This window comes from Ostrinia furnacalis, unplaced genomic scaffold, assembly GCF_004193835.3.
Source record: "Ostrinia furnacalis isolate ACB-3 unplaced genomic scaffold, ASM419383v2 OfSCF1743, whole genome shotgun sequence".
NCBI lineage: Eukaryota > Metazoa > Arthropoda > Insecta > Lepidoptera > Crambidae > Ostrinia > Ostrinia furnacalis.
Window position 1 is genome coordinate 407056 of NW_021131982.1, and position 26475 is coordinate 433530.

General features: G+C 37.6%; 2 protein-coding genes across 3 annotated transcripts in view; both read left to right on the forward strand.

The window, feature by feature from the left end:
- The first annotated feature begins 2525 nt into the window (after positions 1–2525).
- The window catches only part of singed (fascin domain-containing protein singed), a 56780-nt gene continuing 32830 nt past the window's right edge, over positions 2526–26475 (forward strand). Inside the window, exon 1 of one of the 2 annotated variants that reach the window (XM_028305632.1) lies at positions 2526–2799. The gene's annotated coding sequence lies outside the window, so the exon portion shown is untranslated. Of the gene's footprint in view, positions 2800–26259; positions 26382–26475 lie in introns of those variants that run through there. The other variant, XM_028305633.1, reaches the window with a different exon arrangement.
- On the forward strand, positions 13117–14064 carry LOC114353563 (uncharacterized). Its single transcript, XM_028305614.1, has one exon. It carries the CDS (start codon positions 13117–13119, stop codon positions 14062–14064), a length of 948 nt encoding a protein of 315 aa, XP_028161415.1.

Genomic DNA, 26475 nt, shown 5'->3' on the forward strand with positions numbered 1-26475 from the left:
GCACCGCGCTGCAGCCGGCCGTGTAATATGTATGTGTCGACTGTCGATTCCGTCTGGCTCCCGGTTGTTTTGTCTGTTGTGAGATTGAAATTTGGTGCAATCGAGAGGCGAACAATAGGCAGAATATGCAATGTTTCGATCTTCGTGGACTTACGTGACACTTTTAGTTTATAAATAATAATAATAATAAGTCATTTATTTCAACACATAGTCATAGGTTTAAGGTTACAGTTAATAATTATAATAATAATAAAAATATTTAAATTTCATTTCAATTGACATCATTAAATTAAATTCAAACAATTCAAAACAAGTCAATTTTTACATTTTGCTATTTGTTCGTTAGTCATAAAACGTCAGTTGTTTAATGATGACTTTCATATTCTCAAGTTTCGGATCTCAGAATCTACAATCTAATTTTATTCCAATCTAAACTGTGTTTAAAGCAACTCCTGAAATAATCGTCAAAAATGATAATTAAAAAAAACAATGGTTTTTTCTGTATTTTAAAAACTACTTAAGAAAAGAGCGCGTTGATGTCTTTTTAATTAATGGTAGCGAAATAGGAAAATTTATAGAAAATCTGCTAAAATTCAACATTGTCTGATCAGCAACAACTGAAGCTGTCCTATAGCTGTCTGCTTTATTCTAGCGTGTCTGTATTTTTATGAGAAAGCAAAACGTATAACTAATTATTTTTGTATTTATTTTTATTAAACTAAATTTTATTATTTAGTGCCTGCTTTGAAGCAGCAATTAATCACAAACAGCAAGTTTCTGAATAAAAACAGATATCTTATTTTCTGCTAATTTTTTGTGAAAATAAAGTTGAACAAATTATTTGATAATTTGACTTATAAATCTTTACAATCTAAACAAAAGCAAATGAATAACGCATTTCTGCTTGAAAATATTACAGTCACTTTATTTCTAAATAATATATAACAAATTCGTCATAACATCTATTTGTCCCTTTATAAATCTGAAGATGCACGCAAGTCTCACTGCAATTAAAAAAAATCTACCACGTTCATTTTTATATTGTATGGTGTAATAAATAAGCATAATAACATAATAAGTACATTCTGCTTAGAAAAGTAAATAAACCAAGCGAAGCCGGACTCGATCACTAAATTGTATTCTTGTCTTGATACACTTGTGAGTTGTGTGTGACAGCGTCAAAATATCTACTGATGCTGATGCATCAACAATAATAATTAGGCGACACATAATTAGGAGTGTTATGCCCGTTATCACTATCAATGCCTAATTTAAAAGTAAATTCCTGTTATTTGTTCCCATAGGGGTCACTTAAAAATTAGGGATTGGTGGTGAAAACGGGCATTAGTGCATCAAATCTGCTGGTTTCGGCATAAAACACTGTCGATGTCACCGTGCGGTCGCGTGACGGACGCTGTCGCTGCTGGACAGCAATCAGTACTGGATCTCATGTGTTTTCTCGCGCGAGCAAAGACTGACACTGTAGTAAATATTGCTGATGAATTGGTAAAACCTGTGCTACTGACTGAATATGCATTGTTTGTTATTTTCCACAAAAATAAAAAGAAGAACATCTGATCATTCAGACATGCATTATTCTTTTTATTATTTATTATTATTATTTATCTAAGATACTTTCTAGAACTTCGTGGTTAATGGATTATAAAAATATTATTGATGTTCATTGAAATCATATGTACAATTTCATATTTGAAGTTTTCTTATTTGAAGTTTTAATTTTCAAACAATAGCAGATTCACTCGCAAATCATACAAGTCCGCGTACTTTTGCCGTCCGCGTCGAGTGCGGTCGCGTATCTCACCATCGCCAGTGTTAATGACTTAATTAAACGAGCGATTAAAATATTATCACCAACATCACGAAACGAGACGAGCGTTTTGAACTTTCACGGGCAAAATGGCAAGGAAAAATTGGTCGCCATTGGTTACGGGCAAGCGGGCGCTGATTGGCGGCGGCTAGTGATGGTCAACTCGAGTAAGTAACTCGAGCTAACTCGAGTTGGGCGTAAATCGAACCCACTCGAGTTGAATTCTCTCTAACTCGAGTCGAGTTCGTGAACCGAATGGAACCGACATAGAGCGAATTTTGCCGATCATTTGAGTGAGACTATGTTCGTTTATTCAATAATTCATAACAAACATTCATCGCAGTCACTGGTATCGACAACCACATTGGATGTTGAGCCTCCTTAAAAACGGTTAAGGTCTTTTGTAAAAAAAATATCGCAAAATTCTGGTGATAACGCTTTTATTAATCTGATAGTCAAAGATTTGCAGCCATTTCAGATAGTGGAAAATGCAGATCCAATTTTTTGAAATATTAATGCGAAGCTGAGGGAATAAACTAGTAAAAATTTAAAAAAAAATTACTTGTCCATCCAGTTAACTCGAGTTACGTAACTCGAGTTCAACCCGAGTTATGTGGATTTTAACTCGGGTTAAATCGAGTTTTGTTTTTTCCGAGTTGGCCCATCACTAGCGGCGGCTCCCTCCGGCTCCCTCGGCCGCGCCGCGCCCCGCCGCGTCAGTCCGCCGCGAACCGTCGTGGGGGTAGCGTCGCTCGCACATCCTCGCACCAGCTCTCCGGGCAACCGCAGCCGGCACCCGTCCGAGCATACAACAGCGAGATACACTCGTAAAAGTGTCAAGTTAATTGATGATTGTGCCGACTCAAATCACAGTCGCGAGTTAGGTTTTTTACTCATAGTGCAACTGTGCTTTCGTCCCGCGATCTACTCGGCTGCATTTCTTTGGTGTGAGCTTGCTGAAGTGTGAAAAGGTGAGTTTTTGCTTTAATATTTGCAAGAATGTGTTGCCGGCCGGCGGCGGGCGCGGTCCCGGGATCGATGCGCGCGGGATGGGGCTCACCCTCCGCGCGAGGGCGCCGCTCGCCTGATCTTGAGCGCGCTCGCCGGTTTGTTATGATATGAATTATTTATAAACAATATTGTATGCAGGTACGTGCTCGGAACGAAAGTCGTTTTTCTAGGGGGATGGTTTAATGAGAATAGTCTCGGTCAGCGCTCTCCGTTCCTATTAGAATCTATGAGTGCGTAAAGTTGCAGATAATTTAAAATACCGCTATCTTTGTAATCACGTACACCCGTAGTACATGTGAGGCGTCTCGGCAAAGGATATGTTTTTGTATCTGAAAATTAGTAAATATAAAATTATACCGTATAAAAATGATAACTGTCGGAATACGCTTCCTTTTTATCCGCGGATCTACCCTCAAAAAATGAATGTGTCCAGTTTTGTTATTTATGTAATTTTATATCTTGTTATGTACAACGGTTTTCTGTAAAACTTGACATCATAATGATGGCTGTAGAATTATTTACACATACCTCAATACCCATTTTACGATTACACTAGGTAATTGCAAATCAGTATCCTGTTTTCCTGGATGCCTTGGACATTATATTTATACCTAAGTTATTGTACACCAGGAAACTATGGACTACCAGGAAAATCGAGTCAATGATGCGCTTTACATCGTGTCAGTCAGTCATTGAGATATTTAAATGCGAGAAATTTTCTGATTATCTTTTTTTATCAGGAGATGAAATACCTACCTTAAAATTCCTTTTGTGTTTTTCATTACTTATTTTTATGGCATAGCTAGAAAATTTATCACAAAATATAAAATATCTTCTGTATACATATTTCTAATTCATCGGGTTGATTTCAGATGACGAAGTTAACTCTGAAAATAGTTTTCTACCATTCAAAACGAAAGAAAAATATCTACTTATTCTTCTTCTAGTCCTCCAGTAAAGGTGAAACGTGAAAAAATCTAAGAAAAAGTAAAATTCGCTTATGATAGTAGTAGTTAGTAGTACAGTAGTAGTAAGATGCTTTGTTATGCTTAAAATATTTGCTTATTTAAAAATCCAACATTGTTTTCTCACATCTTCCGGCATAGTGTATATTTTGCAGATCGCAGGTACCTAAAACATCTGCTGATTTCTCCAGCGAAGTTTCGGGAACACCGTTATATGAGCGAAGAGCCTCAAAATGCGGCGTCATCCTACGCTCATTAACATGAATCCTGTTGAATCCTTTCCAATGAATATACTCGTATACTTGAAAGTTATTTAGGCTATTGTATTTATAAATTGTATTTGTCTTTAACTTATGGGCTCAATAAATTTAATAGGAACGGGCAAAATAAACCCTGGGCAACCATGCTCCATCAGATTTCATATCTGCATTCTACATCCATGGGCAAAATAGCAAATGCATCTAGCCAAAAAAAGAAAGATGGGCCCGACCTTACTTTATAATCTATTCGTAATGTCGTGAATACCACGATTATACATCAATAGAGGACAAGACTTGTAAACAGTGGCATCTGAGCTATCTCACGAGAGGTGAAACCGTCTCGTGCACATTCCCGCATTATTCTAAAGAGCCCGCTCGCCATAATGAGTGCTCGGTGGCAATAACAAATAATGAACCCTATCTAATGCAGAACATTCGGTACCTTACCACCCGCGTGAAAGTGGCAATTAACTAAAGTCGGTATAATAAGCAGCTCTCCGGATTTATAATGATGAATTATTAATAAGCGAACGTCTCTCCGTATAATTTAGTTTCATACTTTCGTTTTTGAATTATTCTGTGTGGACGCGACATCGAGCGTGCTGCGCTACTATCTAATAAAGTACAAGACATTATTGTCTTCATTTCAATTAGACATTTTACACGGCAAACATTCCACAGCGCAGCGTTACTGGCTGCAGTTATTTTCTAACAATCAAATCATTCTTCTTTGGAAATTGCGACTTTTTTGTCGTTCTTGATCACAAAATGGACAAAGCGATCTTTGTTCGGACGTTTTCGGCTTGCTCCATCTCGAGATAAAATTTCGCCGATGTCGGACAGATACGAGAGTTTGAAAGTATTTCAGATAAGCTATCAAGATACCTTGAGCTGATCTCAACAATATCAACAATGCATCTATTGAATTTCAGATAAACATTGGACTAGACATTTCGAAAATTATCATAATATCTTTCAATTAGATTACCTACTTAAACACACTGACGTGTTCCATCTTATATTTTTCCAAAATACAATGCGGTTTTATGTTTATCATGATTCTTGGTCCATGGTTTTATAATTCCGGAGTCTTTTGCCCGTTTTCACCATCATTCCCTTATTATTAAGTGACCCCTATGAAAACAAAATTCTTGTTATTTGTTACCATAGGGGTCACTTAAAAATTAGGGATTGATGGTGAAAACGGGCATTTGTTCCTTGACATCCAGATTCCCATAGCACAAGATATCTACACCTAGAGCAAGTAGACATGATAGAATAAAATCTGCAGCAGAGAGCGCCGGGGTCCTGTCGCGCCCGGGGTGGCGGGCCGACGACCTCGCGTGCTGGCCTTGGCTCGCACACCTGTCGCTGGGAGGAACTTGAACGCGAATCAGAACTATGCTGTTAGGAAATACTTGAACAGCCATAACATCCAAATGAGTCACATACGAGTACATGGAAAGAATATTAAAGTACAAGTATGTACCAGAATAGCCTTTTCAAACAAGTTCAAAATCTTTTCTTTTCGCCAGTTCCCAGTGATCAAATTATTAGTCTCTCTTTATGCTAAAGACAATAGATTTTTGATTTTGGACAATGTTGCAGTTGAGTTTGAAACACTAAATTCGCGTAAGCCAAGTTTTAATTTTTATTACTTAATTTCAAACCTACCCCGAAGAACCTTGACTTCAGTCAAAGACCACATCTTTTGAGTGATCTAGCCCAACAATGGCAATTCTCAAACCGCTGGTATAGGGTATTAACCACAAAATATCTGAGCAGTGAAGATGGTCGCGGAATTCATGTGCACGGCAGATAAATCACCCGCTATGTGGAGCGTCTGCGCCCGCGCACGTCCGCCGGCGACACGCACGTTCGCCGCCTTTGCGATCACTACAACCATTCTTGATGGAATTTCAAGAATTTCGACGTTTTTCTGCATCTCCTAGATATTATTTAAAACATCACATAAAAAACTTTTATTCTGCAGGAAGAATTGGGTTAGGTTGTATTAGATCGTGTAAACGCAGACTATCTTAATTTAGAAAGAAAGAAAGATACATTTATTACAATGGACATCACACAAATACAGGCAATTACATAGACATGGCAGTGGCACATAATAATGGAAGAAAAAAATAAATAAAAACAAGAGTAAACTGAGCAGTGCCACCCATTCACCAACAAGATGCCCACTGCAACGGGACCCCACTCAGCATATACCATGGTAGGCCACGGTGACGAAGGCCACGGCGCTGGTTTTCAGTGTGCCCCATGCCCAATTTAAAAAAACTTAAGAACTTAACGCCCCCCAATTTTAGAGTTGTTGAATCGAAATGAAAATAAACCAACTAAAGGTAGGCTGTTGATGACTAAATTCGAGATAGCACAAAAATCGGTGACAATATTTTTTTATTTTGATTAATACACGATCATCTGTGATGCAATCATCATATAAGTGCAGTAATAGTTTTATGTCGCGTTTATTATTCAATTCCCAGTGTAGGCGCACGCGCACGTCCTCGGCTCGTATGACGCCTCGTTCACACCTCGTTACAACTCCCATCGAGCCAAACAAACATGCAAATATTATGTTTGCACGACTGCGATTCAATTAATTACTCGCCACATTTTGGATAGTACATATTAAAAATAGGTGTCTACAACAGCTATGCCATCATGTCATGTCAACTATTCGTGTTATCGAAGTTGAACTGACAAGGAACATTCTGTGAACAACGCGCTAATTATTTTAATTTATATTTGTTCACAAGATGGATTTTTCAATTAAAAATATTTCTCACATCATAACTCTGGCTAATTAAAAGCAAAAGAAGCTCAAATACTTTTCTTGTGATGAATAGAACAGCGTTAATCCGCGTTGAAGAATTATGAAGTTGATCAGCGGCGGCCGTTACCCGGCACCGGCTTCATTTGGAAGAAACTCAAACGTTATTTACGCTTCGCTGGCAATAAATAAATAAATAGGCAATGACGTGCTTATTTATATTGAACCATCAATACAGCGAGGTGAAAGGCGGTTGATATTTAAAATAAACGGAAATATCGAAGAATGCGTTCGAAAACATGAACGCTTTACTTTCCCAAATCCGTGATAGACGAAGACACGCCAGCCTCGGCTTTCCAACGAGAAAATGATGTTATCGCTCGTAAAATGAGCTGATTTAACTGCGAGCTACAGATATGTAGCATTCAGTAATTAAGTGCGCTTAAGTTTTAATTGTGCGCTACCCGGCCACCGGAACGGCCGCCATTTCGTGTTCGTAAATCAAAAATTTAGATTTTTGTAATTCGAATACCAAAATGATGCTGGAAGTGGTCGTCGAACTTTGTTGCCTGGATTTATTATCTAGATTTTAATCCTCGCTTAGCCAGGCGTAACAAATTGCTAGAGTTCAGTTTTTCACCGTGACGGACGCTTCGTTGTAACTACTAAACAAGAAGCAAAATATCCCAAAATGTTGCTTGCCGTCACACGGGCTGGAGTGACAGGCAATACATTATGGAGAGCGCGATATGCTATCAGCTGAACGATGGCGGCTATTACACGGGTTATTAAGTTTTCGAGAGCCTTTCGATCCGCCATGATAATATTTATAAGCACTTTTATGGTTACGCCAACAATTGACCTAAATGGCTAGGACAAAGTTTACCTTGTTAATTAAAACAACCAATTTATCGGGAAACACTGGTTTACGCCAAAAACTGTTAAATTATATTTGCTGTAGGTACTAGTGCAATCTAAGTCAGAGAATATAAAATAATACTAGTGAGTGTACCATAATATTATTTCAAGAAAACTTTAGTGATTCCAGAAGACAATTAACATACATTATAAATAATTGAGAAGCTTAATTAATACGAACAAAAAATACACCTACTTAAAAATAAAAATATGATTGATTGATAACATGGTAAAATTTTCTTTACATGCATGCATGGATCGTATCTTGCTGCTTATTTTATATGCTAATAAAGTCGTGTCCACAATTCCCACCGGCGCTTCCCACGTCCTCCCTTGTGTCATTGACCAACACCATCGTGTGTAATGTATTCATTACTACACAAATGTCTATATTTCAGAACACTAAAAAGCACTCCGCCCCACTTATTTGAAAACACCGCCAGTTACATTAAGTCACCTACGAGACGGAGCAGTAAAATAAGAGCTTAAGCAAACGGAAATAATGTTCTACACGATGTAAACTGCTAAGTATACTTTCCTAAATGACCTATAGATTTTTTAAGGCTTTGGAAGTTTTGCTTAGTTTAATGAATATCTGAAAAACGTACGAGTATTCAGGAACAAAAATATGACAATATATGAATTTATCGTTGGTGTTGATTAAAGCTTTGTGAAGCTTTTAAAGCAGCAAACTCGCTATCATCTTATGTCAAACCGCTCATAATTGAAATCGTTTATGAATCATAAAACAGACCAATTTGTAAAGTAAAAGAAATCTCAATCGCTATACTGAAAGATGTGGCGGTTGTGAGTGGCGGAGACAATGCGCTGGCGCCGCGGCAGACATCCGTCCATTGTTCACGGTTATTTGTGCGCTCCAGGCATAGCTGGGACGACGGGGCCTATATGAGAGGACGCCACTCGATCTCAATGATAGACCGGCCACGTTACAGATTCAGAAATACTAATATTGAAGGCATGAAAGACTTAATGCTACATCGAAATTAATCGTATAATTAGAAAAAATGTTTACATTTGCATCTAATTGGTAATTAAGTGCTCCTTAGTTAGTTTATGTAAGTTATTATTTAACTGCTTTTCAAATAATTTTACAAAGTAAGTACCTAAACGTTTTTGCATAACAGCAGCTGCTAGTAATCGGTAAATACGTTGAAGTTAATAATAGCAAAATACTCGTAACATCAAACACTTTTGAACTACATCATATACCTAATTGAAACGTTACGTAAATTACAACAAAAAGTTCAATTCCTAACCCTTTTTCCCAATTTAACTCTTTATTAGTGACATTAAATCTGGAAATCCATGATGGGAAGTTGCAGACTACCTGCTTAACATGATTGGCAGAGGTCGCTGATAAGCATTTTGTCAAAGTAAAAGTAACTTCCCTAAAAGTATTGGGATTTCCTATCGAGCCATCATTGGCGTTACCCTTCACATCTGATTTGGCGATAAGATGTGTCTGATAAGAGCACGCGGGATAGTTGACACGGCATTTGCATTAACAAATGGAGTGTTGTCAACAGCCGCGAGTTTGCACAAGTGCTCCTGCGCCGGGGACTTGTTTTTTATTTTCACTTGTTCTAGAAATAATTCTATTATAGAGATCGTTTTATAGAAAATGAAAAGCATGTTGGTAAACTGATAGGCAATCGCAGTAAAAAAGATTATTATTTAATATGCCCTTTGCAGAAACTTATGAGTATTACTTGGCCGCCGAAGTTGGGTTTTTATTGTTTTTTAGTTTAACTAGTCAACAGTTTTTTCTTACGTGAATCAATTTTATGTACTTAGTAGGTACATTGAATCGTTCTGACATTCTTGTTTAAATATTAATGTTTGGTTTGGTCTATCTGAAAGTCGGTTTCAAACTAGATCTGAAAATACATATATTTCACTACGGACCAGAAAACATGTGGGCTGACATAAATCGTTCATAGAAACAATTACTCGGTCGCGAATACGATACGCAATTACTATATTTAAGCACACCCAGATCTGGTAGATAGCCGTATCTGTTCCAAGCAGAACACCGAATGCCTTTTACAGGCCACAAAATGCAAGCTGGTAACACTGATTGGTGTGCGGGATAAATTTAGCCGCTCCTGTGTGTTTGTTTTTTGAATTCCAGAGGGTTGAGGCGAGCCCTGAGTGCTTGTCTCCAGACCTGCTTTGGTATTGATTTATTTGGAAACGGACGAGTAATTTTAGATGCAGTAATGCGTGTTCCTGCAGATGATTGTTTCGCGAAATTGCTTGTAGCTTCGGGGGAACTTTATAAACCTTATCTGGAATTCAATGTGCATTTTGTCACTATTTGGGTTAACTTACAGTACTAATCAATAGTTCATTGTCACCATGTGTAGAATATTTTCAAAATTATTGTGATTTAGTTGCGTTGCGTTCAACGCAGACAAGATAACTTCACGCGGGTAGGGCTCAAGCACAAAAAAGCTGTCGCCGTTACCCGGACCCTTGTCTGGCGTCCTGTCACTCCCTGAATGGACCTCATTGTTCTCTCCCCCCCTCGCCTTATCTCGTGCTTTACACCATGTGTCACCACACCAAACCCAGCAACGCCAGATGCAGTTAGTATTAAAACCTGTTTCAGCTAAATGTTGATATTATCACTGTACCTACCTTCGTCCCATCGCCGAGTAAATGTTATATTCTAGCTCAAAAGTCATGTATTAAAGGTAGACCTTCGCCATATTATAAAGTCGTCCCTAGTGAAACAAATTCGTAATTTTATGTATCTTGGTAAATGCTAGTATCCTCGTAATTTCCAGAGAAAGGTAAATAATAATAATAATAAATACCGCTGCGCTCGTGAGACGCCCTCCAGCAAGATGTAGCGATGATAATGATATCGTAATTTACCTATGTATAATCGCGAAAATTCTTGCAAGACGGGTAGAAGAGATCGACGCGCATTTTGAGACCTACAGCACCTACAGCATTGCCTAAGATAAGAACTGATGATGATGTAAATTATAAGTATCCTCTATTTTGTTTATAGTCCCTGTAATATTTAAAGTGATCAGTTAAAAATTTGAGCACACAAGCGTCGAACCATCGGGCTCGGTTGAACGCCATACTAAACGCCATGTGTCCCGACACGTCACCCGACATTCAAGCCACCTCCAGCGCCGGGGCAACGAGCTAATTACTCATTACCACTCCACTTAACACGCGATATTATCGTTATAAAATAAACACCACACGCAGTCTTTCATGGAATAGTTTGGTTTATAGGCTGCAGATCAAATGCTAACGGAATTTAGAGTCGCGAAGTTTTTGTTGCAAAAGCTTCAAGTATTCCCACTGTCTATACAGTTAATTGAATTGGTCATTATTTGACAAGCTAGTCAATTTTAACTTATGACGTGACTAGGAAATATACTTGACAGGTGAAACTGTTTCGGAAATGGTCTCATTTGCAGTGTAGTATACCTTCTTGTATTCTGTTACATTAGAATACCTTTCCTTATCCAATAACGCAGCCACACGAGTTACATCAAATGTGATTGTACTGGGGAAGTGGCCACATTGTGTTTTAAGCTACTTTGAAATTTAATGGCCCGAGTGGGGTTAAGAAACTCATTAAATTGTAACCACACAAAACATCAAGTCTGATGAATTATTTAATTGTTATTTTCATGTAACGTTGTGATATATTAAAGTTACGTCTAGAAAGTTAAGTGAAAGACAGGAAACCACCCCTTTCTAATCGTAAATATGCATTATTATATAAAAAGTATTACAAGAACTATGTAGGTATTATTAGTGTTATCATGTAAATTAAGTTCAAATAAATTCATGAATTTTATATTATTTAATTGAATAAATAATTTAATATTATTTAACATCAGAAACAAAAATGTACTTAATTAATTTAACTGGCATAAAAAGCAGAAGAACAAAAGAAGAAAGGAAAAAATGTTTCTGTAAATAAAACAGTTTTATGGGACGTTCCATATTTAAACGCAGATGGATGGAGTGACGGCTGCAGCAATGTCAAGGACGCTCTCAGCTGCGCCTGCGCGGAGTGCGGAGTTTTTGTTTTTGTAGAGATCCGTGCCATAAAAACCATACGTTTTAACTTTGGAGACGTCCTTGACATCTAAGTAACTTACGTTAGTTCACACTTTTTCAGTAAAATAAAAAAGTCTTAAGTCTAGATAACAAACAGCAATACGCTGCTGGTCTAAGCCGGTTACTCCCAAATTGAAATCGGTCGTTTTCGTAGGTGTTAGCGCATAGCAATCACTACCACTAGACCGGTGTTAGATATAGGATCTTAAACATTGTTAAGTTCGATTTTAGTTAGTTTTGCCCCTATAATTTTGTGTACCTATATGTATTGTCCAACTATAGTCCGCTTTAGCAGAATCCCTCTTCAATAATTTCGTTAAGATGCTTTTGCAAGATTCCCTGTAGAAAAAGTTGAAACAATTTAATTTTCTGCGGAACCAGTCCCTTTGTTCTCGCAGGACTTTCGCTCCTGCAGCTGCGGCTGAGTGAGTATTTTTATTGGCCGCGAGATTTATTTGTGCGCGTCTCGTTTTCGGTAGTCAAATTATCTTTATTTATTAGTCTGACGAAGTGAGAGCGACTTCCAACTTTGGAATTAATTTGAATACATGAGAAACTAAATAACTTCTAATTCAACTCAACGCGATCGTGTTATTAGCTTCGCTTCTGACTTCTAAGCTTAGGATTTCTATAAAAAGCTTCCAACCTTCAGTCCAAAAGTCCGTTCATTCGTTTTGTGTTGCCTGAAGGAGTAACTAAAAGACACCCTTAAAATCTGAAAATAAAATTTTAATTTATTGTCTTTACTACTCGTAGGTACTTCTTATACAAAACTAGCGGCCGCCCGCGACTTCGTACGCGTGGATTCCGTTTTACCCCCTTCATCTATCTTACGTGGTTTAGATTTTTTCATACAAAACTTTTTTTCCGCTAACTCCCGTTTCTGTGGGAATTTTTCAATATCCTGTTGTAACTAATTCCGTCCGCGACAATCGTTGAGAGCAGAAGTGTCGAAGCCTTGTTTGAAAATAGTTAAAATACGCACACGGAATAATAACTGCATTAGTGAGTGATTTTAAGTGCATAAGGGTGAATATCGCTCGCAATAACAAACACCGTTACGCATCGTTCGTGTGAGACGACATTCAAAGTGTATAGTGCTTTCCTTGTTTCGCACCGCATCTACCGGTCGCGTCAGCGGAGTGCCCTTCCACACCTCCTCCGGTTAAAGGATAGAAGCATAGTTTTGGCTTTATCACACCTGTATACGAGCTGCGCACACTCACAATGTCCCTCCAACACACACCTCCAAACAAATTCGCCTCAGACACAAACATACCTACATCGGTGTGCCTGGAAGATGATGCCTTCATACTGAGTGTACGCAAACGTAAAAAACAACCCGACAGTGACGACACACAGGAGAGGTTAAGCAAACAGCTTTCAGAGCAGGAATCCAAAATTACAGACTGCATAACGGCAGCAGTGAACTCCGCGTTGGAGAGAGAGATGTCTAAGGTTTCGACTTTATTAACAGAAATCAATGCCAACGTCATGAAACTGACCACCGATAACATCTCAATCAACAAAACCCTCTCGGAAACTAACAACAGACTGAGCGAAATGGAGAAATACTTGAACTTTTCTTCGGACCGCCAGGATTCATTTGAGAGTCGCCTAAAGGTTATAGAGGAGAAGAACACTAGTACGACTGGGCTGGAAAATCAAATTATAACACTTGAAAACCAGATGTCAAGATTGGAGCAACAGGCCAGACAGTGTAATATTGAAATAGCTAACTTGCCCGAGCGGCGTGGAGAAAACCTTATTAGCATCCTTGAAAACCTGGGTGACGTCATCAAACAGCCGATCCGAGCCTGTGACATCGTTGCCGTCCACCGTGTGCCACATGCTGACTCGGGCAATCGCTTTCCTAAGAATGTCATAGCTAAATTCACCAATAGGACCCTCCGCGACAACATAATCTCGGCATACCGCTCCACAAAGGGGCTGGACTCGAGTAAACTTTCAATGAGCGGTACTCCAGCTAGAATTTACATCAACGAGCACCTTACTCTAAACAATAAAATATTGTTTCGACAGTGCCGGGAGGCAGCAAAAAAGGAAGGATTTAAATACGTCTGGGTCAAACACGGCAGCATCCTGGTGCGCAAGTCGGATACCTCCCCGGTCTCCTCCATTCGGTCAATCGCTGACATCAGTAAAATTAAGTAATTACCGTGATAAGTGCAAAAAATATGTGTGTAACACTGAGTACAAAGCAGCATATAATAATAATATAATGTGTTCTTGTGGGTACGTACATACGATAACTAAAAGCAGAGTAACCTTCTATCCCGTGTTATGTAGTGTGTGGACGAGCGATGGCCAATTAAATCAAGTGTTTTTAAATGGTCAGAAGACCTATAGTTTTCTAGTTCTAGTTTGCCTGTTGTCTGTGCTAAGAAAATTACTTTGCGATTACTCTCTATACTGTAAACTAACCAAACAAAATTTGCAATGCAATGTAATAATGATTGGAAGTGCAGACGTTATAAATATTAATTTTACAATTTCTAATCTCGAGTGTTCAAGTAAAGCTGTTTTTTTGATGGGGTTCATACATAAATATGTGTGTGAAGCAATGCAATGTGTAATCAACTGTTTAATATTTTTACATGGTACATATTATCATATAATATATTATGTAATAGTGGTTGGAAGTGTAGACGTTATAAATATCAATTTAACTATTTCTAATTTCAAGTACTCAATTATAACTGTATGTTTTTTTGTGGAGTTCATACTCAAATATGCCTCTGAAGCAATGCAATCTGTAATCATCTTTTTACTCTCTTTACTTTATACGTATTACTGTATAATTGCTTCACTTCTAAGTAGCACTTCGATAACTTTAATTGAGTACCTATCAGGTAACGGTGTGGCAATGGTTTCATGTCGTTTGTGTTGTGCCATTCTTGATGTTGTTCTGAAGGGTTTCAGATGGACACACATAGAAATAAAGCAATCATATTATAGTTCGCATGAGTTCTTTATTATTTACTACCTATCTACCTACACATATTTCATAAAAATAACAATAACAAATACTACACAAATAACTTCAAACTTTAATGTATTTATACTTTTATATCTCAGTCTCGGCCTCAAAATATGGGTACAATATGAATCATACAACATCGTACCGCAACTCGTACGAAACAAACCTATAAACATAATATATAACAGTTCACTATTTCATATACCAAGCTTGTATACATGCTTAAGTTTCTCTCGATGGATAAGTTAACGTTATCGTTATACTATCAAAATTGTCGTGGACTGCGCACAAAATTGCATACCCTGTACATGAATATTCTGGCCCATGATTATGATATCATTGTCTTGACCGAGACTTGGCTACATAAACACATTTCTGATAGTGAATTCATAGACCCGCGATATCGGGTGATCCGGCGCGACAGAGACCGCGTTAGTAGCGGCCGGCGGGATGGCGGTGGGGTGCTCGTGGCGGTCCGGCGCGAGCTCTGTGTAACGACGGCGCGCAGTGCGCGCGGACCCGGCGCGGGCGCCCAGCCGAATGCTGACCATGCTGGGTCCTACTCCTCTCTTGTCGACCATGTTTTGATTGAACTGCGGTCTAACAACTACTGTTGTATAGTCAGCGCAGTATATATTCCGCCAAACCTGCATTCTGACGTATATTTAGAACATTTTAATTACCTTTCCGAAATATTACAGAGTGGAGACTTTGATGAGTACATTTTGATAGGTGATTACAATTTACCCACAGTCCAATGGCAGGACTGTGGAAACTATCTAGTACCAATAGCTACACCCACTTGTAGTACTCCAAATAAACTTTTTGTTAACTTTATGTCCCCATTAAATGGCTTTCAAATAAATAAATGTAAGAATATCAGAAATAGACTACTGGACCTTTTAATAACAAATATCGGGGAATTCACAACCTCACGAGCACCAATACCATTCGTGCAATCTGATGAAAATCACCCTCCATTTTTTGGACTCTTGACCATTAATAAAAACGTTTCATCCCTCATATGCAAACCTAGAGTAGAACATAACTTTAAAAAGGGAAACTATGATTCCTTAAACAAAGACTTAAGCAGTATAAACTGGGATGAGTTATTATCAGCTTGCAATGCAAACAGTGCAGCTTGCTTATTTTACGAAAAAATATATGACCTAATAAAAACTCATATACCTACCAGAATTATCAAATCTTCTCGATACCCCAAATGGTTCTCCAGGGCCCTTATTCATATCTTTAAAAACAAAACCAACGCTTGGATTAAGTGGAAGAAGTCTAATAAACGAAGTGACTACGAAGTGTTTTCTATGTACAGGGCCAGATTTAAATTGGAATCTAAAAAATGTTACAGATCTTACATGGACTCTGTGGAGAACAGTATACTCGGTAATATTAAGTTTTTCTGGACATACGTCAATAATAACAAGGCAACAGCGGACATACCTGATAGACTTACATACGACAACGAATATGCGGATAATCCCAGTGATGTCTGTCGTTTGTTCTCAGATTTCTTTCAGTCAGTCTTTGAACCATCTTTAGTTCCAGATGACTATGACATTGACGCTCTTCCGGACACAAATCACGACTCAGACTTACTACTAAGCAACATTACTCTCACAAGTGAGGATGTATTAAGAGAACTTAGCAACATTGATGCCACAAAGGGCTCTGGTGTTGATAACATACCGCCCATTTTCTTGAAACTGACAGCCAAAGCAATATGCTATCCTGTTCAATGTATCTTTAACAAATGCCTTAAAGAAGGTGTTTTTCCGATTATCTGGAAGGCTGCTCGTATCGTACCAGTATTCAAAGGAGAAGATAAAAGCAATGTAGAGAATTATCGTCCCATATCTATCCTGTGCGCTCTGTCGAAAGTCTTTGAGAGACTAGTTCACAATAGCATCTACCCTTCCCTACATAACATTATTATTGAACAGCAACACGGTTTTGTAAAACGTAGATCAACTAGTACAAATCTTTTAATCTATGCTTCGTATATTTTTGAGAGCATAGACGCCAATAAAAGAACGGATAGTATCTACACTGACTTCCGGAAGGCTTTCGACAGAGTCGACCACAAAATATTATTGGACAAACTCGCATACAACGGCATTCGTGGGGATCTCTGGCGATGGTTTAAATCTTATATAACTAATCGCACCCAGAAAGTAGTTGTGCGTGGGCATGAATCAGAGTTTGTTCCAATTACTTCAGGAGTGCCGCAAGGCTCTATTCTTGGACCTCTGTTGTTCATTCTATTCATTAATGATGTTCATCACTGTTTTAGATTTTGCAGTTTCCTCTTGTATGCCGATGACCTAAAAATTTATAGCACTGTGGAGAGCGATGATGATCATTTGAGATTTCAAGCTGATCTAGACCGCTTCTCTAACTATTGCGTCATAAATAAATTAAAATTAAGTCTCAATAAATGTAAAGCTATAACATTCACCAAAAAAAGAATAACATATAACTATAAATACAGCTTATCTGGTTTGCAACTTGAATCTGTTGAATCTATAAAAGACCTAGGAATCATCCTAGATTCTAAATTAACTCTTGATACTCACATTTATAATATAATTAATAACGCCTTCAGAATGTATGGTTTTGTAATGCGTAGAACTGAACATTTTCTAAAACCATCTACATATATATTTTTGTATAAAACACTAATTCGATCACAACTTGAGTATGCTGTGTCTATCTGGAATCCCTTCTATAATAAATATGTTTTGGCCCTCGAAAGAATCCAAAAAAAGTTCCTTCGTTCTTTACACTACCGATTCTCTCGTAGATACTTGTCATACCAACAGCTTCTTGAAAAATATCATCTTCTCAGTCTAAGGCACAGACGCATGCAACTTGAGGCTACATTGTTATATGACTTGTGTCACAACAGATACGATTGCGCCCCACTAATTGGTAAACTATGTTATAAGGTACCCACAAGGGCACACTGCCGTGCGCCTTGTCGATTGTTTGAGACTTCCCGTACACGAACAAATGCTGGAAAACGATCACCCCTGTTTCGTCTTGTACAAAATTATAACGAGAGCTTTCACTCAGTCGATATTATTGCGGCTCAACCAGGTGCATTCAGAAAAATGATATTGCTCACATTGCAGGACAGTGCTATTTGAACCAACACAAATTTATAAGTACACTACCTCTCAACGAAATGTGTAATGATTTTGTTTAATAAATCTGTGGTAAACGGTGTTGGTGACAAATGGACACTTACTATTGTAATGTATACTTATTTGTATAATTTCTCGTTTGTCACTGTTTGTTTACCCCAATAAAATAAAATAAAAAAAAATAAACTAAGCTTTAAATTTACTTTGGTACCTGCATGCCAAATTTCGAAGTGTCTAACTTAAGCGGTTTAGATTTTTATACAAAAGGATTTTCCCGCTTATTCCCGTTCCCGTGAGAATTTCGGGAATTCCTTTCTTAGTGCACCTCTACGGTACCTAAGCTATGTCTCTTCCAAATTTCAAGTGTGCCTACGTTTAGCTGTTTAGGCTGTGCGTTGATATGTCAGTCAGTAAGTCTCTCCTTTTATATANAAATTTCAAGTGTGCCTACGTTTAGCTGTTTAGGCTGTGCGTTGATATGTCAGTCAGTAAGTCTCTCCTTTTATATATTTAGACTAGCTTTCCGCCCGCGGCTTCGCCCGCGTGGAATTTTGTCTGTCACAGAAAAACTTTATCGCGCGCGTCCCTGTTTCAAAAACCGGGATAAAAACTATCCTATGTTCTTTCCCGGGACTCAAACTATCTCTATGCCAAATTTCATCAAAATCGGTTGCGAGGTTTAAGCGGGAAAGCGTAACAGACAGACAGACAGACAGACAGACAGACAGACAGACAGACAGACAGACAGACAGACAGAGTTACTTTCGCATTTATAATATTAGTTGGGATTCTTTAACGATCTGCCTTTGTCTGATGATGTAATGTGCAAATGTGCAATGGCAATCATGAGAACTATGGGTATTTATGTATCTTATCAAAACAAGGTCTACGTAGGTACAGTACCAATGTCCGTCCGTCAACAAACGCCTACAAACGCCCTTTCTTCACAATCACTGCAGTAGATAAACACTATCGTGACCTATGACAACAACCGAGCTACAGACAAACAAAATACCAGCGCGAGTAGGTAAATGTGTGCGTGGGCTAAATATAAGTCGGTCTTTAACACAAGATAGGATACGATGGAATCAATATCTCCCTGACTAAACTATTAACTTTAAAACGTTTTTCTTCTTCATGTAGGTACCTATTTTCGACAATATAGTAACTGCAAACAAAATATACACAAACCCATAAATTATCTAAAAAATAATCTAAACGTAGATACATAATTGCAATATTAAGTTATGCAATAAATTGCTCCATTTGCAAATGTTTTATCTGCTTACTTCCATAACGATGATTAATGTCTCATATTTTATTTATAATCTATAAAACATGAACAATGACCAATACTTCTGCCAATTACTATCCTTCTATTTAGTATTCTATGTTTTTTATTAAATAACTAGCTGATCCGGCGAACTTCGTACCGCCTTAGCGTAGAGATTTTCTTTATATTTTTTTCCGTAAAAACCTTGTACCGAGTATTAGAAAACTACAAAAAAAAATCAGCCAAATCGGTCAAGCCGTTTTCATGTTATGTCGTGACAACGGAAAACGGGTTTCATTTTTATATATACAGGGTGGAAACGATAAGTGATCTCACTCGATTATTTCTAAACTATACAAGATATCCAAAAACTGATTACTGATCCTAAAAGTGCTTCATGAGCTCTATCCAACAGTACCAATAATAGGTTACACAATAAATTGGATCTATCTGAAAATTCAATGTTTCCAGCCTCCATACATTTATTAAAACCACATAATATTAAAAACTATACAAGATATCCAAAAACTGGTAACTGATCCCGAAAGTGCTTCACGAACTCTATCCAACGGTACCAATAATAAGTTATAAAATAAACTGGATCTATTCGAAAATTCAATGTTTTCAGCTTCCATACATTTAATACTGCCACAATCATGGCACTCATGTCTTGATAATTATTATAGCAAGTAAAGCCTAAAACCAATGTTTTCCATGAATAATTAATTAGAATGCAATTTACAAATTAATGTTAAGTGTTTATTATTTAAAATAAAAAAAAATAACACTTCTAATATTGTGTGACTGGCATAGTGGCATACATTTAGAATGGAGACTGAAAACATTGAATTTTCGGATAGATCCAGTTAATTCTATAACCTATTACTGATACCGTTTGAAAGAGCTCGTAAAGCACTTTCAGGATCAATAACCAGTTTTTCGATATCTTGTATAGTTTAGAAATAATCGAGTGAGATCAGTTAACGTTTCCACCCTGTATAGATTAACTACTTCGATTCATTATTGTTCAGAAGAAAACACAATCGATTGCAAGTATACATGAGTGTGTAGTTCCCCTTTGCCTAATCGTCGTATTTTTATTTTAATACGTTGATTTATCGATTTTCCTCATCACATGCACGATTCTGTATGTCATGTGTTACCTAACTTCAAATATTATTGTGTGCTAGTACGTAAATTATAAGCATGCTTGTATAAGCTAATTCTTAATTAAACTGTTGTCTAAATATAATCTTAATTTGTAAATTGGTGTTTGCGCCATTAAATCTAAATCCCATAATGAATCAGACCATAAACAACCGCAACCTACACCAACACCAGCGACAACATGCGCACGCGTGTGTCTATGGCACATGGCGCCGGAAATAGACAACACGCGGGCAAACGAAGGGAACCAGAAGGGACATGTCAGTGTATGATAATTAAATAACTATTTAAAGGGAAACTGGTTAGCAACAGAAAAAACAATGGTGTTGTATTATTATTGTTTTCAGTAGATGATGAAGTGATTAACGATTTAATTTTAAAGATGGGTTCGCTATTACCATTTTATATACCATTTATTAAACTTATTAAAATAAAACGGCAAACCAGGATTAAAAAATCTATACGCAATGTTCTGCCATAAAACATATAAGATGCTAGAATTTATTTCACAGTCACAAACATAATGTAGAGGCGTAATAACGTTTTCAGTTCGTGGTGATACATTTCTTTCGATACCAATTCTCAAAGGGGAATACCATATCCACAGTTCTCTTCCCACATCCGCAGGCGTTAAGGCAAACAAATTGATGTAGAGACAAATTAATGTAAGCGCCGAGATTAGGAATCTCCGGCCGATTCGTTAGCTTTATGGGCGCTTGTTGATGACTCGCTACTGATTTGTTAGACGGCCGACTTTTTGTAGGGCCTAGTGAGTGCGTATTTGTGGAGGCATCGAGTTATCCAGCGTCTATTATTTTAGATTTATCACATTTTCATCGGGATTATAATAATTAAGCTTTATCTTTTATTCGTAAATTGTCTTGTTTTCTGTGTCGAACATTTTTACTTCTGATCGATTTAGTAGACCTGTGTAGAATTCTGTTTCTTCTTTCATAGTTGATTGATTGGCTCTTTGTGTTTATCATCAAATTCACATGGTTTTTTTGATGGAAAGATTGGATTTTGACAATCAAAATCATCACCACGAAGCCGTCGTCAGCCACCTGTTTAATCTACGTGGTGTTGTTATGGTAATCGCGGGTTGCTGTGTTTCGTGTTTCCTAGCTGTCGGCGGCAGCCAGGCGTGGCGTCACGCTCCGGCGCTAAGCCATTGTTCTAAGATTTGGTAGAGTTTAGCCTTTAGGGCTATCATCGGAGGAAAGTACATTACAATTGTTATTATGTGTAAGAAATATCCCATTGTTACCTTATGGTTTTGCTAGGGGTTTCATATTTAAATGAGAATCATACCAAAAGGAAAAGTTTTCTATGCTCTATGAACTTTTCACAAAACCTGTAACGAAACTAACAGAAAATTGTAACTGAATGACTAAAGTTATCAATCAAAAAGAAAGCGTTTCATCGTGTTTAACACCTTTATATTACACCCATAACACAAGCATATTAATTGCTTACTTTGGGGCTAGATAGCGATGTGTGAAATTGTCCAAAGATATTTATTAATTGCCCAAAGATATTTTATATTTTTTTTAGTAGCATTTCGTAATCACGCCAATTTTCCCAAAGTCAGTAGCCCTGCGCAGGCGCAGCACCCGGCGACGCCATCGAGATCGCAATCTTCACGGCTGTTAGTCCAACGGTACATCCCGATCAAACGCGATTATGAGCTACAATACTTTGGAAACAAACAGCTTGAAGCCGTGGAAATTATAACGATACTTAAATTGCTGAGAAATTAGAGTATCATCGAACTTTCTAATCATCGTGCAAGAATATCAAATAAGGAAAAGAAGAACCGGGGGCAAAATATCGCAAACTGCTGTGCCATAGGCTTTTAAAAGCGCCTAAATTATATGATGATGTACCTAAATGATGTGCAATTTAACTTCACCGGCCATGATGAGGTCATGACCTTTACCATCAACAAAACAGTGAAGGAGGTGGATAGCCTATGTTTTAAGTTCCAAGCAGTATTTCTCAGGGTGGCCTTACTCTGCAGCACAGCCTTAACTTGAAATTGTACGACGCCCTAGATAGAGGCACGATCAGCGCGCGATAATGGCCGAACCCGAGCGTTGAACCCGGATAACGGCGCGCGTGTGAACGCGCCGGCGCATCCACGTGGGAGACAGGGGTGCTTGCAGAAGACAACCTAACAACAGTTGATAGAGAGCCAACATCAGCAGTCGTCAGCCCACTAGTGAGATGTGTAGGGTGACCCAATGACCAGAATACCCAAAGGCATGATACTAAGTTTACAAGCGACTTGATATTCGTTACACACATACTTCTGAAACACTCGCAAGAATGTCAAATATAGCGTTGAACTAACGTAAAAATAAGTGACCGCATTTGTACTTCACATTAATCAAAACCTGTTCAACAAACTTTTATTTTAAGCTCGAACAAAAAACGCGAAGAATGAAGACGTCATTAATAATGATACAAAAGCGTCTTATGAAACTAGGACAGATGAGTTTCGCAGCGAACCAGCATTTGGGAACCATTAAAAGTAATGATTGAAGTTAAGCAAGTGACCATGACTGCAACGGTACCGTGCAGAGTTTAGCTTATTTGTCCGCTCATCGAGTGTTTGCGGCCTACATATCGGGAAAGTAACTGTTTCAGTTTATTACTAAGCGTTTATTGCTCGGTTCAGTGCTAAAATATGAAACTGTGTAAAATATCTAGAAAGGCTGCTTAAAGAAACGACATTTCAATAATTATTTTTTCTTTTTAACAGCTTGTCAAAGAAACGTTTAGCTGCAGCACTAATGAATTCATAATTGATGCGTTAACGACACGATGCTGAAATATTCATAATACTTAGATAGTACCTATTCATAAGTGAGCTAATAAATATTGGAAAACTGCTGTTAGATGTAATTAAACCGCACCGTTAGCGAAGCTGTGCTAAATGTATGGGCATAATAAATCACCTTCGTAACTTACCTGCCCCAAGATAACGTGTCTACCCGCGACTGCGGTACCGCTACGAACTGGTCGGAACAGCGGGACTAATCAATGGACGAATATACGGGTAAGAACTGAATTAAAATAAATTGAATCTATAATACTATCCATATTATTATATGTCAAAGGTATAGAGAGAAATAAAAACTAATTTTAGTTGCACACAGGTCATAGATTTTTGAGTCATGATATTCAATTCATACTTAAAATGCAGCTGTTGTCTACAGAAACTTGCTATCTACAAAAGTAAATCTTATCGCGACGAGCAGCTGAGCTTTTTAAGCTTAACTCCAACGCCATTGCCTCTCATGGTAAAAGTTTTGTCCAATGATCGGATTTCATATCAACAACTTCTCATAGCTGTTCGCAGAAACTTGCTATCAGAAAGATAACAATGTTTACTCAAACGACAGCACACGAGCCACAATGGCAAGTTGTTATCGCGACTCGCAACTGAGCTTTCTCTAAAAGTTATAAATCACAGAGTCGCTTTATCATTAGTATTGAAATATAATCTTCTGAATGTCAAGTTGATGCGGCTGATTTATTGGCGCTGTGTATACTTCATACATTTTCATTATCTGTTTCACTGCTTGCTAAAATGCTAATTATTTTTTAATAACTCATTTTAAATATGAAAGCACAGGCTTTATTCTTAACTTTGAAATAAAATCTAAATTTTGGTCAACGTATTAATGATTTGGAATTGATTTATTGTTTTCATTGAAAAATGAAATTGCGTTACAGTATTTTTTGTTTGTTTGCTTTTCTTATGACTGCAAAACCCGTTGTAGATGTCAAACTGACCCAATGGCCCAATCGTAATCAATTCATCTTTTTTCCGGAATGCCAAATCCACTCAAGGTCGGCCGGTGTCCAGCGCTGGTCGATACCGTTGGACCAGTCCGACCGGTCGCATGCTCCCGGGCGCATGCGTGTTATTGAACTGCAGATTTACAATGCACTTTTGCATGCTGCGGCATAATGTGGCAGGGGAGCTGAATGTAATGAATCTGTGGACAAATATGTTGTTTTTGATAATAAGCAATTTAGTGATGGAGATTCGAATAATTAGATTATAGTCCATCTGGTTTTGATTAGATAGTAATAATGGATAATTAAACAAATGTAGAAAATAAAAAAAATCTGATTACGGTTCATAAAAAATAATGTTATGTACCTACACAGTATAACAAGTTAAAACAGTGTTAACGGTATCTTATCTGATTAATAATTAGGAAACATCGCGAATAACCTTGCATCAACAAACTTGAAGTCAGCACGTAGCTTTTAAGAATAAAAAACACTGTCCTTATAGCTTATAATATTCATTTCACACTAGAGGTAAACAAACTTTCAAAGCTCCATACAAAGGAACGAATTTGTATGGACTTCCACGAGGCAACCCATCTGGTCGCGCTCGCCCACTCGGTTGTTTATTTACTGCTGACTTGCGGCCGAAGACCCGGCTGATAGCGGGCTAATTATAAAGCCTTGACTCACGCCGTGGCTGCCGATAATGCCCAGACATACCGAATACCGATTCAAGTCATGTAAGCTGTCTACGATGGCGAGTGTCGACAGTGAACGGATTTAAGCGGCAGTTACTTAAATTACTACAGCTATTGACTCTAGCTCAAATAGAATAAATTACGAACAACTTAGAAAGAAAGAAGATTATAGTCGTGGCAAATGAATGTATCATGTAAGTCGGTAAAAACTTGACCTAAAAATTAAGCTTTCTAACTCTACTCTGTTTCTTGTAATTTATAGATCAATTTATCATTCTCGTTCGGAAAACGCAAACCGCTCATTTTGTGCACAAATCACAGTTATTTTATGAAATATTAAGAGGCGATTGTTGCAATCATCATTCTTCATAATGACGGCCGTAACGGTGATATATCCAGCCCAGACTGCGCGCGGCTACCTTCATTAGATCGGACAATGATTTTTACGTTGTTTTCTGTCAATCTTTGTATACAATGTGTTGCAGATTGTTTAGTGCCAGATTTTTTACTGACTTCAACAAAAGGAGGAGGTTCTCAATTCGGTTGGTTTTTTCATTACCAAGTACCTATTGCTGTGCTATATATTTTTACTTTCAGTTCAATGTCTTATTTTTTATATTGCTTGCTTTTTGTAAGTGACAGATGATATTCAAGTTTTAGAAGTTTCACTTACATTTCATACATTGTCTAGATTTTAGATGTTGAAAAAAGTGAATATGAAGTGTTAATTGAATACAGTTTAAGTAGGCACAATTTTCTTTTCTTTTTCCAACAACTTGAACCTGACTTACTTGGCTTCAATTTGCGGTACCTACATCGTGACTCTATGCAGGCATGATGTATGGCCTTACTAATATCTAGTATTATATTATCTGTGCTAATATTAATCACGTGTTGGATTAGACTTTGATTTGGATTAAATACAAGTAACAAATGCTAATGTAATGTTAAGCTTTTTATGTGGCAGTGATTGATTTCCTTCATTAGTGTGGGAGTGTAGGTATCATCTTGATTAGTAAGCATAGAACCGAAATATCTATTTTTCATGAGAAGAAATTGCTAATAATTTCGAGATCATTTTCAAATAGGATAAGTATTCCATCGTGCTCTTTCCCAGATTCAAATATAAATATAATTCAAGCAAGCAATCAAACTGAGATTACAGTCCTAAGTAATTTATCATTTTCTACTATTACATTGTTACGTTGAATGTTATTTTCCAAGCAATTGCGATGCTCTTGTCTAATGAGCCCAGAGATGATTCAGAGGCCGCCGGGATCGGGTTGCGTGCGGTTGTGGTGACACTTGTCTACATTTCTAGATGCGATTATGTGCTTGTTCTTTGGAGTGACATCAAGTGAACATTCCTCGCTATCTTTGATTTGGTAAGACCTCATATTGTTATTAAGTATGTCCATACATACTATTGTTCCATAACAATAGTAGTATAGAATCCTGTTTTAGCGTTGGTGTTACTCG